At 40.7% G+C, this 13,659-nt stretch overlaps 1 protein-coding gene across 1 annotated transcript in view; it reads left to right on the top strand.

Moving 5' to 3' along the window:
* Window positions 1–13,659, top strand: part of MERTK (MER proto-oncogene, tyrosine kinase) — a 95,616-nt gene that overhangs the window by 57,753 nt on the left and 24,204 nt on the right. Inside the window, exons 8-9 of the mRNA XM_090281737.1 lie at window positions 3,446–3,597; window positions 10,179–10,332. Of these exons, the coding sequence (XP_090137863.1) occupies window positions 3,446–3,597; window positions 10,179–10,332 (306 nt within the window). The remainder of the gene's footprint in view (window positions 1–3,445; window positions 3,598–10,178; window positions 10,333–13,659) is intronic.

The raw sequence follows: 13,659 nt of genomic DNA, 5'->3' as shown, positions 1-13,659 counted from the left end.
CTCATTGATATTCTTTTATTTTTTCTTGCTTTTCTGTTTTATATTGGGTAGTTTCTATGGTGTTTTCAAATTTACTGGTCTTGTGTGGTGTCTAATCTGCCATTAATTCTATCTAATGTATATTTCATCTTTCATATTATAATTTTTGTATCTTTTTTGTATCTTTCATCTTTGTACTTAACTTTTGGACTATATGGAATGCAGTTGTAATAACTTTTAATGTCCTTGATAATTCTAACATCTGTGATGTTTCTGGGGCAGTTTTGTTTGATTCATTTTATATTCATGTTACGTAGAGGACTTTACAGTTTCTTTGTTTGGATTCCCGACATTGTGAATTTAGCCTTCTGAGATACTAGGTATTTTTATATTCCTGTTAAGTTGAGCTTTTGGGGGGACATTGTTAAATTATTGGAAAAAGTTTGATCCTTTTGGATCTTCCTTTTCAGATTTGTGAGGCAGGACAAGAACAGGGCTCACTCTAGAGTCAGTTATTACCCACTAGTGAGACAAGACTGTTATGTGTACTCTGTCCAATGCTCCTCAGATCATTAGGTTTTCCAGTCTTGATAACTGAGAACAGACATGACTCCTAGCCCTGAGTGAGGCCCGAGCACTGTTATCTTTAATTCTTTCATGTGTTACTTTTCCTGTTTCCCTCCAGAGTCATCTTAGCAACTCCATAGCCTTCTCCCGGGTGTTTGTCTTTCTTGGTTCAAGCCCTCATTTTCATGGAGCACGTTGTTTAGTAGCTCCAGGGACAGTATGTGTAAAGTATAAAAACTATGGGAACTTGCATGTCTTTATGTCATACTGGAGTGCTAATTTTTCCTAATATAGAATTTTATGTTGGAAATTATTTTCTCAAAAATTTAAAAATATTTCTGCATTGTTTTTTATCTTCAAGAGTTACTGTGGAGAATTCCAATACTTGAGTTTTCTACATGAACTATTTAATTTGTTTTTTAAAATACCTTTTCTGTTTAATCATGGGGCTGTGATGGGTTGTGATGTGGATTCTGTTTGTCATCCTCATAAACTGTAAGGGGCCCTTCTGACCTAGAAATGCAAGTACTTTGGTTTTGAGACTTTTTCTGAAACATTATTTTCTTTGAAAATGTTCTGTTTTTCAGTTCAGGAATTGTATTAGACAGATGGCGGACCTCTTTGGCTGCTTCTTCAATTTTCTTTTCTCAAATTGACCTCTTTAATTTTTAGTCTACTATTTTGGAAACTTACTAGATTTCTCTTCCAATTCTTCTATTAAATATTGTATTTTATCATATTGCTAATTTCAAGAGTTTTCTATTTCACTGACTTTTTTTTTTTTTTCAGTTCTCAAGTACAAGAACCTTTACCTATCTTTGGGTATATTAATTATCAGGTTTTTTTTTTGTTGTTTTAGTTTTCTGTAGTTCCCTACATTGGCTTTGTCTCCTCTGAGCCCTCTGTCCTGTGTGTCCTGTGGTCTTTGACCTCTGCTGATTGTCCACTGTCTGCTTCTACTGAAGAGTGGAGAACCAGAACCTTAATTGGATGCTCTAAGAGTGTGGGTGGATTTTGCAGACATTACTGTCAGGTGATTGGGCGGTGACCTTAAGTGTTAGAGTGAAGATATCCCCAAGTGTCAGTATTGGTTTTCTTTCCAGTAGGACTTATCACTTTCTCTAGAAAAGAAGTCTTCTGTCCCGACTCATGAATAGCAGCCAGGTGAGGAAGACAGGTAAGGTGGAGTCCTCATTCAGGGCACAGGCTTTCACTTATTTTCCCACTTCCCAGTCTGGCCCCTCATTGTACTTCCATTCTATTAATGCTGAGTCCAGAGGTATTTTAGTTCATAGAATAAGGAAGGTATCCTGTCTCCTGTAAGAATTTGAGGGGGTTCCGGACACATGTATGGCAATAAGTTAGAGGAATTTCAAGGACTAACAACTTCCTGATCAAACTTTCAGTCTTCCACCTGGGCCCACAGCTTCTGAGCCTCTCCTAGTGCTTTTGGGAGAATCATCTAGCTGAGTTAATTACACCTTCTCTGTTTCTTTTCCAGCTTTCAAATATATGTTGAAATTTGCCTTCCACTGTTGATTCCTCTTTACCTTATGAGTTTATACTGTTTTAAAACCCTTACTGTCATTGTAGAGGGGTTGCAGGAGGGAGCAGATGTAAAAACATGATGAGCTGGCTATGTTTATCCATTAATTCTACAACAGATTTGAAAGTGTGATTCATTTCACAGGTACAGCATTAGCTGTATGACATGTCTTACGCTGAAATGCCTTCTAACTGCTCCTGGAACCAGCAGAGACAAAGAGGGTTAGGGTTCCTTTGTCTTTTCCTTTCAGACATAACAGAAATATACAACTACAGGCAATAATTTGGGATCTATTATTCCAATTGTCTTTATTCTTTTATATATATAAAACACTTTTAAAATTTCTAAAATGGATCATTAATCATACCTTCTAGCATTTTGAACTTTACCTCCATTAGATATTTTTTCGTAACAGTGTACATGATCTCATTTTTTTTCCACTGGCCGAGTTGTAAGTTTTCCATTGGAAAATGTATCAAAATTCATTATGTCACAATTATTGACTGACCATTACACTTATTGCTTTTTGTCACTATTTTGTTTCAATGAATATAATGCCACCCACAGGAGAATTTTGTAGGTTAAATAGCTGGAAATAAAATATCTGGTCAAAGAATATCATTTTCCATTTTAATAGATGTAGTCAAGGTTCCTCTCTCACAAAAAAAATATATAGTAATGACCTTGACCTGTTTCCCAAAAAGCTTTAACTTTTATTATCCTTGTGAGAAATAACAGACATAGAGGAGGTATGTGCCTTAGCAGAATGGACTATAAACCAGAGAGCGAAAAACAGTACTAAATGCTACCTTTTGACATCTAGCCTAGTAATTAACATTTAAGCCTCAGATCTCCAATAATGAAAGGTCTTACACATATATAGTAATTTTCTGGCTGATTAGTTCTCTTCATACTATCAGTCACCTGCCTCTGGACTTCAAAGGGGTGGTTTCCTTCTGAGGTATGCAGAGTTCTCTGCCTTGTACATCTCACATGACACAGACTTCCTATCCATTTGGCCTGCTTGACCTTCGGCTTCTCAGGTTACTATTGGAGAACGCTGGTCAAGTGTGTCTGCTTTGCTTCCCCTGGGGGAGTCCATGTGCTCCACCCACTGCCTTCCCTGTCTTCCTCTTCCTCGTTCTTTTAGTTTGGAAAGAGCTGACTTTTGAACACTCGTGTACTACCTCAGAAGTCCTGAATTTTGAAAAGAGAAAATCTGCTATTCGTCTCAGTCTCACTTGAGTGCTTTCCTAGGACATTTGAAAACCAAACATTCAGAAACCAAGAAGAGACTGAATCTCTGTGTGCTTTTCTTTGCGATTCTTCATCCTTCTCTCCTTTTCCTTTTAGCTCCATCGGTAGCACCTTTGAACATCACTGTGTTTCTGAATGAATCTGGTAGCAAGTTGGACATCAGATGGATCAAGCCTCCAATTGAACGGCAGAATGGGGAGCTGGTGGGCTACCGGGTATCTCACCTGTGGCAGAGTGCGGATGCTTCCGTAAGTCTGAGCACTAGTAGAGTGCGCTTGTCTCTGATCTGCTGATTTAATACTGTTTTAGAAGCCTTCATTTTGTTGTGAGAATACCAGATGTTACTGAGTTAGGCAAGGCAACTCCAGTGGGTGGGATATGAAGGATGTTTAAAACTTAAAGGTGACTGAATAGTTATGAAATTTCAAGGAATCTTTGGCACTTTCCTCACTTATTCATTTATCCATTCAATTATTTATTCAGTACGTACAGGTAGAAGTCATCTCTGTTACCACCTGATTTCTACCTTCAGGGAGCTTGGGCCCTTTAGGAAGATATGTGAATTACTCACATAACCATAACAAATGGTCAAGAAGCTATAAGACTTAGCAAGCCAGCAATTCATAGCCTTTTGTAATTCCAGGGGACACTTTTCTGAAGAAGATTGTTAGGGGAGAACCCAGCTGCATAGAGGACAGCAAGGAGTAACCAGACTCTGAACGGGAGGGCTCAGTAAGCAAGTGGTCGCCTTGACACTTCTCCATAGGAGCCAAATTAGATACAAGTGCCAACCGACCAGAGCAAACATTTGTCACTCACAGCACATCAGACAGAACTTCAGCATGGTGGTGCGGGTTCCCTGCCCTCAAGCTCAATGGAGCTATGCAATAGGCTCACTTACGGAGGGTTCTTGGGCCAAGAGCGTGGCACCCTGTGCAGCAAGAACAAATGGCCCATGCGCTGCAGTTGCACAGTGGTCTCACTGCTGCCACCATGAGTGACTTCACTGCCTATGTGACCAGCCCCAGTATGGCTCAGGGTCAGGAGTGGTTAGGCCTTGCAGTTTGGCCCACTCAGCAGGGATGAGCAATGGTGCTCGGGCCCGTGCAGATGCCTCTCCAGCAAAGGGGGAACTTGATCTGGGCTTGGAATAATCTTGACAGGAGATGATGGAGGAGTTCCAGATGAGAGAGAGAACGTGAGACGAGGCATAATGTGACAGCTGTGAGGGATCATGACTCACTCAAAGCGCTGGAACATGAATGCTTTTAGGGGCATGATGTGATGGGGAGCTGGACCGGAGAGCCATGGGTAGATTATTGCAGTTATGCTGAAAACTTGGTTTTCAAAGTTTATACCTTTGTTACCACAACCGTTGTGTCTCTTCCAGACTAAAAAACTTCTGATATTTAACATACAGACATTTACTAGATCTTGATAAAGACATTGACACTTTTGTACTATTTTTTTTTTTATACCCTTTCCTTTTTCAATAAAAGTCCCAAGTCAGGAGCACGTGTGGTTTTTTCTCTTTAAAACTGGAGCGTGTCTTGCCCACCTTTGTACCATCTGAATGCAGGACCATGAACTTTCTTGTAGGCATTTATGGCACTACAGACTCCATACATGGACCTGGCAGACATCTCAACCAGCCGGGGGACTTTTCTCTGAATGGAACAGTCATTTCTTTTTTTTCTTTAAATAATTGTTAATTTTTTTATTACAGTTGACAGAGAGAATGGTATTATTTTCATGTGTACAATCCAGTGATTAGACATTAATATAGCTTACTAAGTGATCACCATGATAAATCTAGACCCATCTGACACCATACTTGGTTATTACAATATTGACTATGTTCCCTATGCTATACTTTACATCCCATGACTATTCTGTAACAACCAATTTGTACTTCTTAATCCCTTCACTTTTTTTACCCATTCTCCTCCCAGCCCCCTTCCATTTGGCAATCATCAAAATATCCCTGTATCTATGAGTATGTTTCTTTTCTGCTTGTTTATTTGTTTTGCTTTTTAGATTTCACATAGAAGTGAAATTATATGACATTTGTCTTACTCTGTCTGACTTACTTCACTTATCACAAAGCCCTCTAAGTCCATCCACATTGTTGCAGATGGCAAGATTTCATTTCTTTACATGGCTGAGTCATATTCTGTTGTATACGTGCACCACTTCTTCTTTTTCCATTCATCTCTTGATGGAGACTTAGACTGCTTCCATATCTTGATGATTACAAATAATGCTGCAATGAACATATGGATGTATATGCCTTTTTGAATTAGTGTTTTGGGTTTTTTCGGATAAGTACTCAGAAGTGGAATTGCTAAGGCCACCTTTGTCTCTTGTTATATAGCCTTTGTTTCAAAGTCTATTTTGACTGGTATAAGTATTGCTACCCACACTTTTTGTTTTTTAGTTTCCACTTTCAGAAAGTATCTTTTCCATCCCTTTACTTTCAGTCTTTGTGTGTGTTTCCATCTAAAGTGAGTCTCTTGTAGACAGCATGTGTACGTGTCTTGTTTTGTTATCTATTCAGCCTCCATATGTCTTTTGACTGGAGCATTTTATCCATTTGCATTTAAAGTAATTGTTGATAGATATGTATTTATTGCCATTTTATTCATATTTTTTATCTTTTTTCTTCTTCTTAAAAAAGTCCCTTTAATATTTATGTAATACTGGTTTGGCGGTGATGAACTACTTTAGCTTTTTCTTGTCTGAGAAGCTCTTTATCTTTCAAAGCTAAATGATAGCTTTGCTGGGTAGAGTAATCTTGGTTGTAGGTCCTTGCTTTTTATATCACTTTGAATATTTTGTGCCACTCCCTTCCGTCCTGCAAAGTTTCTTTTGAGAAATCAGCTGACAGTCTTTTAGGTAATTGCTTTTATCTTGCTGCTTTTAAGAGTCTCTCTTTGTCTTTAACCTTTTGCATTTTAATTGTGATGTGTCTTGGTGTGGGCCTCTTTGAGTTCATCTTGTTTGGGACTCTGTACTTTCTGGACTTGTATGTTTATTTACTGCATTGGGCAGGACGCCTATTTTCCATCATTATTTTTTCAAAGAAATTTTCAGTTTCATGCTCTCCCTCTTCTTCCAGCAATCCCATGATGTGAATGCTGGTATGCTTGAAGTTGTCCCAGAGAGACTCCTTATACTATCCTTATATTTTTGGATTCTCTTTTGTTTTTGTTCTTGTGATTGGGTGTTTTCTGCTTTCTGATCTTCCAAATCTCTGATTTGATCCTCTACTTTATTTATCCCTCTGTTTATTTTCTGTAGTATATATTCATCCTTTCAGTTAGTGTTTTCTTCATTTCTGACTGATTCTCTTTTATGTTTTCTAGTTCTGTTTTTATGTTTCCTCTCTCTCTTTGTTGAAGTTCTCACTAAATTCATCTATTCTTCCCCAGAGTTCATTGAGCTTCCTTCTAACCAGTATTCTGAGCTTTAAATCTAGTAGCTTGCTTGTCTCCGTTTTGTTTAGTTCTTTTTCTTCAGTTTTGTTATTTTCTTTCATTTGGGACATGTTTCTTTATCTTCTCATTTTGGCAGGCTCCCTGTGTTTGTTTCTATGTATTAGCTAACATGACAGAAGCTTTTATCTGCTAGTCCTTCCCCACTGAATGTTGCTATTCTTTGAAGCAATAAAAAGGGCCATATTCTTAAATATAGTTACAAAGATAGGGCTGTGCTTTCTCACAGAGCTGAAGATATTAAAGTCTTTTGATAACTGAGCACAAACACCACTACAGTCACCCTGATGACCTAATGCCCACGTGGGAAACAAGACATAATGTTTCTTACATTATGTGCTCTTACGTTCCCCAATAGGCCAAGTCCATATGTTTTATCCATGAGTGAAGTTCTAATCAGTATCATACTATACTTCTGATTTCATTTCCTGGAAATTTTAAGTCTTTGAGGACATGGGCCTGTGTTGGTGAAAAATGAAAGGCCATAAATGAGAAATATGCAGTCAACCCATGGCCAGACCATCTTGTGCCAGGAACACAGCCCCACCTTCTGTGGTTGGCACCTGACACTGAGCGGGATGGTGCACACAGGGCAGCTCCTACATGTGTGTATTTTTCTTTTTTTTTTTTATTGATTTTAGATAGAGAGAGGGAGAGAAAAAAACATTAATTTGTTGTTCCACTTATTTATGCATTCATTCGTTGATTCTTTTATGTACCCTGAACAGGGATCCGGGATTAAACCCGCAACCTGGGCATATCAGGACGACACTAACCAACTGAATTACCTGGCCAGGGCTATGTGTGTGATTTTTAAATGGGTTTCTTTGTCTGCTTTCAGAATCAAAATTAAAATAATTTTTGAGGCTATAGATATTGTCACACCTCTCTTTACACACTTGACATCAAAACAAAGGATGAGAGACATCACCTTTTTAAAAGTTATCATTTTAAAACTATGTTGGAGGTTCCCATTTAAGAATATTCTTAGAAAAAATTGTTAAACCTCCACTAAAATATTTATCATATATCTTTCTAATCACTACTTTAAATTTATTATAATTCCATCCCTAGAGTGAATAGTTTTGATATATTTCCAAAATGTGTGGCCAGTAAGCAGTGCCTGGCATCATGTCCATAGTTTGGTTCAGAATGATGACAAGAGCTGTGCATGGATTAGCTCTTTACTCATTTAAGGGACTGGAGGGGGGAATTAAAAAGTCACTTCTCTAGGTTTTCATAGTCAGCCAATAGGTTTCATAAAGTACTTTTATGTTTATTTCCAAAAGGATAACTCTCTTTATTATTATTTCTCTCCTTCTAGAGGGTTTAATTCTTTCATAATTATGCATATCCTTTTATTTGGAGATAATTTCTCTCATAAATGAGGTCTTATATTTGAGTGTTTGTAGACAAAAGTGTGGAGCCAAAAGCGGGCCTGTGCTCCTGGCCAGGCATGGAGTTGGACACTGAAGCAGGCATGTAATCCTCAGCCGCCGCCTGACTCGCGGTAGGGCTGCAGGACCACGAGTTGGACTAGGGAATTACTCTCCTTGATGGTTTTCTGTCCCTCACAAATTAGAGATGGACCAGGTATCCCATAAGCAAAACACACATGCTGCAAATAGTAAATAAGTCCTACAGATGTAAGGCACGGTACAGTGAACACAAGCCACAATGTTATAGTATAGTCCTCACGTTTGCCAAGAGACTAGATCTTAATTATTACAACTACTACAAGGAAATGATAATTATGAGACATGATAGAGGTGTTAACTATGGCTGCAATGGCAATTATATAATATATAAATGTTTCAAATCAATATGTTGTACACCTTAAATTCACCCAATTTACATGTCAAATATAGTTTAATTTTAGAAAATAACTGGGTTTGCCATAAATAAAATGTTCTGTTTCTAAAAGAATATTGCCTGAATATTCAAAAAAATGGTTAATTATTGATTTGTTTACTTCATTAACAAACAACAACAACAAAAAATCTATGGCAAGTCTTTCTGCAACAATAGAGTCCCATGGGATAGAAAAAACAAAAAAATTTAAGTCTATATTTTCCCTTATCATTGCTTGTCTGAGGGCATTTCTGAGACCTAATGGTCCCCGCTGGTCAAATTCAGAAACCATCTCTAGGCAGCTGACCCAGAACCCCACTTGGTCACGAGGGATGGGACTGCCCTCTCCGTTAAGGCTGAGCTGGTCCATCCTGCACGATGGTTAGAAGTGACTGTATGCGACTGAGTGGCCAGGAAAGAAAGTTACCCCCAAAGCAGGCCCTCTGTTCACGGGCGACCCATGACATCTGTGGTCCACATGACATGATAGTTCTCCTTTCTCTCTGTGAAATCAGATTTCCAGAATCCATACAGCTTCTATTTGAAAAGCCAGCCCAGACACACAATTCATTTCCTACCCCAGAGAACATCATTACAGTTGAGGTATGGAAACAAAGGGTAAAGTGCTGTATAAACGCTTAATCCTGGTTACTTTTTCTTTCTTTCTTTTTTATTTTAGAGGAAGGGGTAGGGAGAGAGAAACAGGGAGACAAATATCAATATGAGAGAGAAACATCAATTGGCTGTCTTCCATATGCACGTAGTTGGGGACCAAACCTGCAACCCAGGCATGTGCCCTGACTGGGAATCGAACCCATGACCTTTTGGTTTGTGGGACGATGCCCAACCAACTGAGCTGCACTGGTGATGCAGGTCCTGTTTACTTTTTCAAAAGTCATTTTCTTCTGTGTCTTAATAGCTCATGTTACTTGGCGGTGGCTTTAAAACAAAATAAATAAAAATAAAAACAGATTTTTAAAAATTGGGCAACTTGTGCATTTGTCACACTGGTAAAAACAAAAAAAAATACTGTCATTACCTTCCTAAATGGAGATTTAGTCAGAATTCTTTTAATTACAAGGAACAAGCCCACTTGTACTGGTCCAAGGAAGGCTGGCAGGTGATCCGTGTCGGGAGCAGTGTGGCTCCTGGGCAGCGTCCTTTGGAAGTTCTGAGGGGGGTCTGGAGTCACCGTGCTCTTGTCGTCTGGCTGCTTGGCTCCATGCCCCCTCCCTTCCAGAGGTGTCTTCACTGCCACCCTGAGGGCTGTGCTCTCACAACCATGGTTGCTGCCAGCCCACCCTGTGTCTCTGTGCTTTCGTTCCATTGGCTGTGGCCTGAGTGAGGGAAGGGACATGTGGAAACATGGCCACGGCCCCTGGAGGCAATGGAGTGACTTCCCTCAGAAGGAACTGTGGTGGAACAGGTGACATGCCCCAAGCAGCGCCAAGTTTCATTTCCTTTTCTTTCTTGTCCATCCCCAGGAAGAGCTGTCTGAAGACATCAGCCATAATGGCAGCCATGCTCAGATTCCTGTTCAAGTCCACAATGCCACATGCACAGTGAGGATTGCTGCTGTCACCAAAGGAGGGGTCGGACCTTTCAGTGCCCCAGTGAAAATATTCATCCCTGAACATGGTGAGGGCCGGGCCCCCCATTGGCTGCTGGATCAGGTCCATCCAGGCAGCACACAGATTGCCAGAGAGTGGGTGGCTGGGTTAAGACTGAAACATAGGACCAAAAGGAATTTTTGCCATGGTAAAGAGAGTTGATAGGATAACATGCCTCACCAATGTGTGAGTCCTCCCACTGGCATGACTGCGAATGGTTCTAACTTGCTAGCAGGCTTGGTCCACTCAGGGTACCTAGTTTGACTCGGGTTACTGAAGATGGTTAAATGATGAATACTGACTGAATGTTGGAAAGGCAATATGGCTGGTACTTCACTCTCTAGAACTGGTACTATTTGTTTACTTCCAGTGTTTGTTTTAATCAGTGCTGCTTGTCAGATTATTGCCCATTCAAGCCTTGGCCAGCATGCTTCGTGATTGATCAGTACAGAACATACAGTGTTTCCTACAGAAGCTACCTTCATATGGCCCTGGGCTCCCTGAGTTAAGTGCCCAGCCCTATGTGCTGGCTTCTGCATGTTGTTGGAGTGTCCTTTGGTGAGGTACCACCATGGTGCCCCAAGTGGCCCAAATAGCGTGCTCACTTCCACAGATGAGGGGAGCCGGCTTTGTTCTGACTGTCCTGCCCTGGGTTCTTTGATGTTAAACTGCTCTCATCAACTCCATGCACAGGCATCCATGTCAGTGTGACCTGAGCTTTTACAAGTCCTTGAAAACATGGCCTTTGTACTTGTAGCAGACAGGACTTGTGAGCAGACCAGTGAGTTCCTGACTATCTCTTCCAGTGACCCTCACACGCGCTCTCCCTTTAGTGAAGAAATCGAGCCATATTACAGGTCCTGTCATCCCATAGGCTCAGTACCTGGGATCATTTAGTAACTGGCAATGCAGACACAAGTCTTGTCTGCCGGGTAGAAATTCAATGACAATGAGATTCTAATTCTAAAGGCACAAGTTAAAAAAATCAGGCTTTAAGATGACAGAGCATTTGCCCTGGCCAGGTGGCTTAGTTGGTTTGAGCATCGTCCCTTACACCAAAAGATTGCAGGTTTTTCCGGCCAATATGTAGGCATAGACAGATACGCTGCATCTCCCTCCACAACTAAGAAGGAATACAACTACCTCAAAACTAGGAACAACCAGAAGTTCCTGAAAATCAAGCTGCATGGAAGTCCAGCAAACAAAGAAATAAAGAAGAAATATTCATCTAGAGAGGAGCGACAGCTCTACCTAAGACACAGAGGCAAACACACACAGGAGACTTTCGGCGAAGATGGAGACCTAGACTGGCGCGCTTCATTTCCCTCAACAACTAAGAAGGAATACAACTACTGCAAAATGAGAAATAACCAGAAGTTCCAGAAAATAAATGGAAGTCCAACATATGAAGTTATAAAGAAGTGGTTCTCATCAGGATGGGTAGGAGGGGCAAAGCCTGGGCGGAGAGGTCAAGCTGTGCTGGTGGCGGCAGCAGTGGTGATGGCAGCAGGACAGCGGTAAGCACAGACACCCATATTTAAGGGGAGGCAAGAAGCACCTGGGGGGCACCCCCGGCTGCAGACCAGACCCGTCAGTTTGTGATTCCAGTGCTGGGGAAGGCAGATCCTCATTGCCTTAGACTGTGAAGCCTGGAGGGGGTGGGGATGGAGGAGGAGGCTCCCGGTCTCTCAGTGGAGAGTGAATGACAGGAATCCATCTTGGACCCTCACCCCCACAGAAAACGCCACACTGTGGTGAGAAGGGTCGCCTGGTTGTGACAAGTGCACAGGGCTTCACCCCTTATAGTGTAGGTGGTGTGACAGCCCCGCCCAGGAAGCAAAGATAAACACAAAACTGTCAGGATGGCACAGATCATGATAGAGATCCCGGTGACACTGCTGACCAGACAGCAAATATCTAATCTAATGAAGCAGCAGATAGGAAATCTTTCAGAGGTACAGTTCAGAGCTTTGGTTATACTAATGCTTACAGACCTAACAGCAGATCTTAAACAAGACAGAGAAGGAATGAAGGCTAGTCCTGCTGAAATGAATGAAAATGCATACAAAACTAGTGGTGAGGGAAAGAAAACCAGGGATCAAATCAACAAATCAGAACATAGGGAAGGAACAGTCAACCAGTGCAGAAAGAGGAAACAAAAAGTGAGGAAAATGAGGAGAGGCTCAGAAACCTATGGGACAGCTATAAGCGGGCCAACATCTCAATCACAGGGCTGCCAGAAGGTGAAGAAGAAGAACTAGAAATTGAAAAAGTATGTGAAAAAATAATGAAGCAGAACTTCCCTAACTTGGGAAAGGAAATAGACTTACAGGTCCAGGAAGCACAGAGAGTTCCAAAAAACTGGACCCAGGGAGAACCACACCAAGAGACATTATAACCAAAATGTCAAAAATTAAGGATAAAGAGAGGATCTTAAAAGCAGCAAGAGAGAAGAAGAGAATTACGTGCAAAGGGGTCCCAATAAGACTATCAGCTGATTTCTCAAAAGGAACTCTGCAGGCAAGGAAGGACTGGCAAGAAATATTTAAAGTCATGAAAACCAAAAACCTACAACCACGATTACTCTATCCAGTGAAGCTGTCATTCAGAATAGAAGGGCAGAGAAAGTGCATGCAGAACAAAGTAAAACTGAAGGAGTTCATCAGACCCAAACCACTGTTATATGAAATGTTAAAGGGACTTGTTTAGGAGAAAGAGGATCAAAACTATGAACATTAAAATGAAAACTGTATCACAACAACCAACAGAAGCTAGAGAACCGAAACAAAGGCAAACCAAGTAGGCAACGAGAGTTGGAAAAGAATTATAGGCATGGGAAACATTATGGGGGGAGGTCAGCGGGGAGGAGGAAGTGGGGAAAGGGAGGGAGATGATGCAGGAATCAAGAAGGATAGTAGACAGGAAGATGTTGAGAAGAACTATATACACAATCAGTGGGCATGGACTAAGGAGGGGTGGGGAACACTGGGTAGAGGGGAACAAAGGGAAAAGAAATTGGGACAACTCAAACAGCATAATCAATAAAGCGTATAAAAAAAAAAAAAAAGATTGAAGGTTCAATTCCCAGTCATGGCACATGCCTAGGTTGCAGGTTTGATCACCAGTTAGTGAGCCTATGAAAGGCAACCAATTGGTGTTTCTCTGTTACGTTGATGTTTCTCATGTTTCTCTCGCCCCTCCCCCTTCGTCCTCTCTCTCCATAAAAGCAATGTAAAAATGTACTCAAGTGAGGACTAAAACAAAAATTTTTTTTAAAAAGATGACAGAGCTTTTATCTTCTTACATAACAAACTGTCCAGAATTGTCAACAGTTTTGCACTATTTGCAGTTTGTG

Source organism: Furipterus horrens, unplaced genomic scaffold, assembly GCF_987537825.1.
Source record: "Furipterus horrens unplaced genomic scaffold, mFurHor1.1.pri manual_scaffold_6, whole genome shotgun sequence".
NCBI classification, from domain to species: Eukaryota; Metazoa; Chordata; class Mammalia; order Chiroptera; family Furipteridae; genus Furipterus; species Furipterus horrens.
The sequence above is the reverse complement of the archived record's forward strand: the minus strand, read 5'-3'. Positions and strand labels throughout refer to the sequence as shown.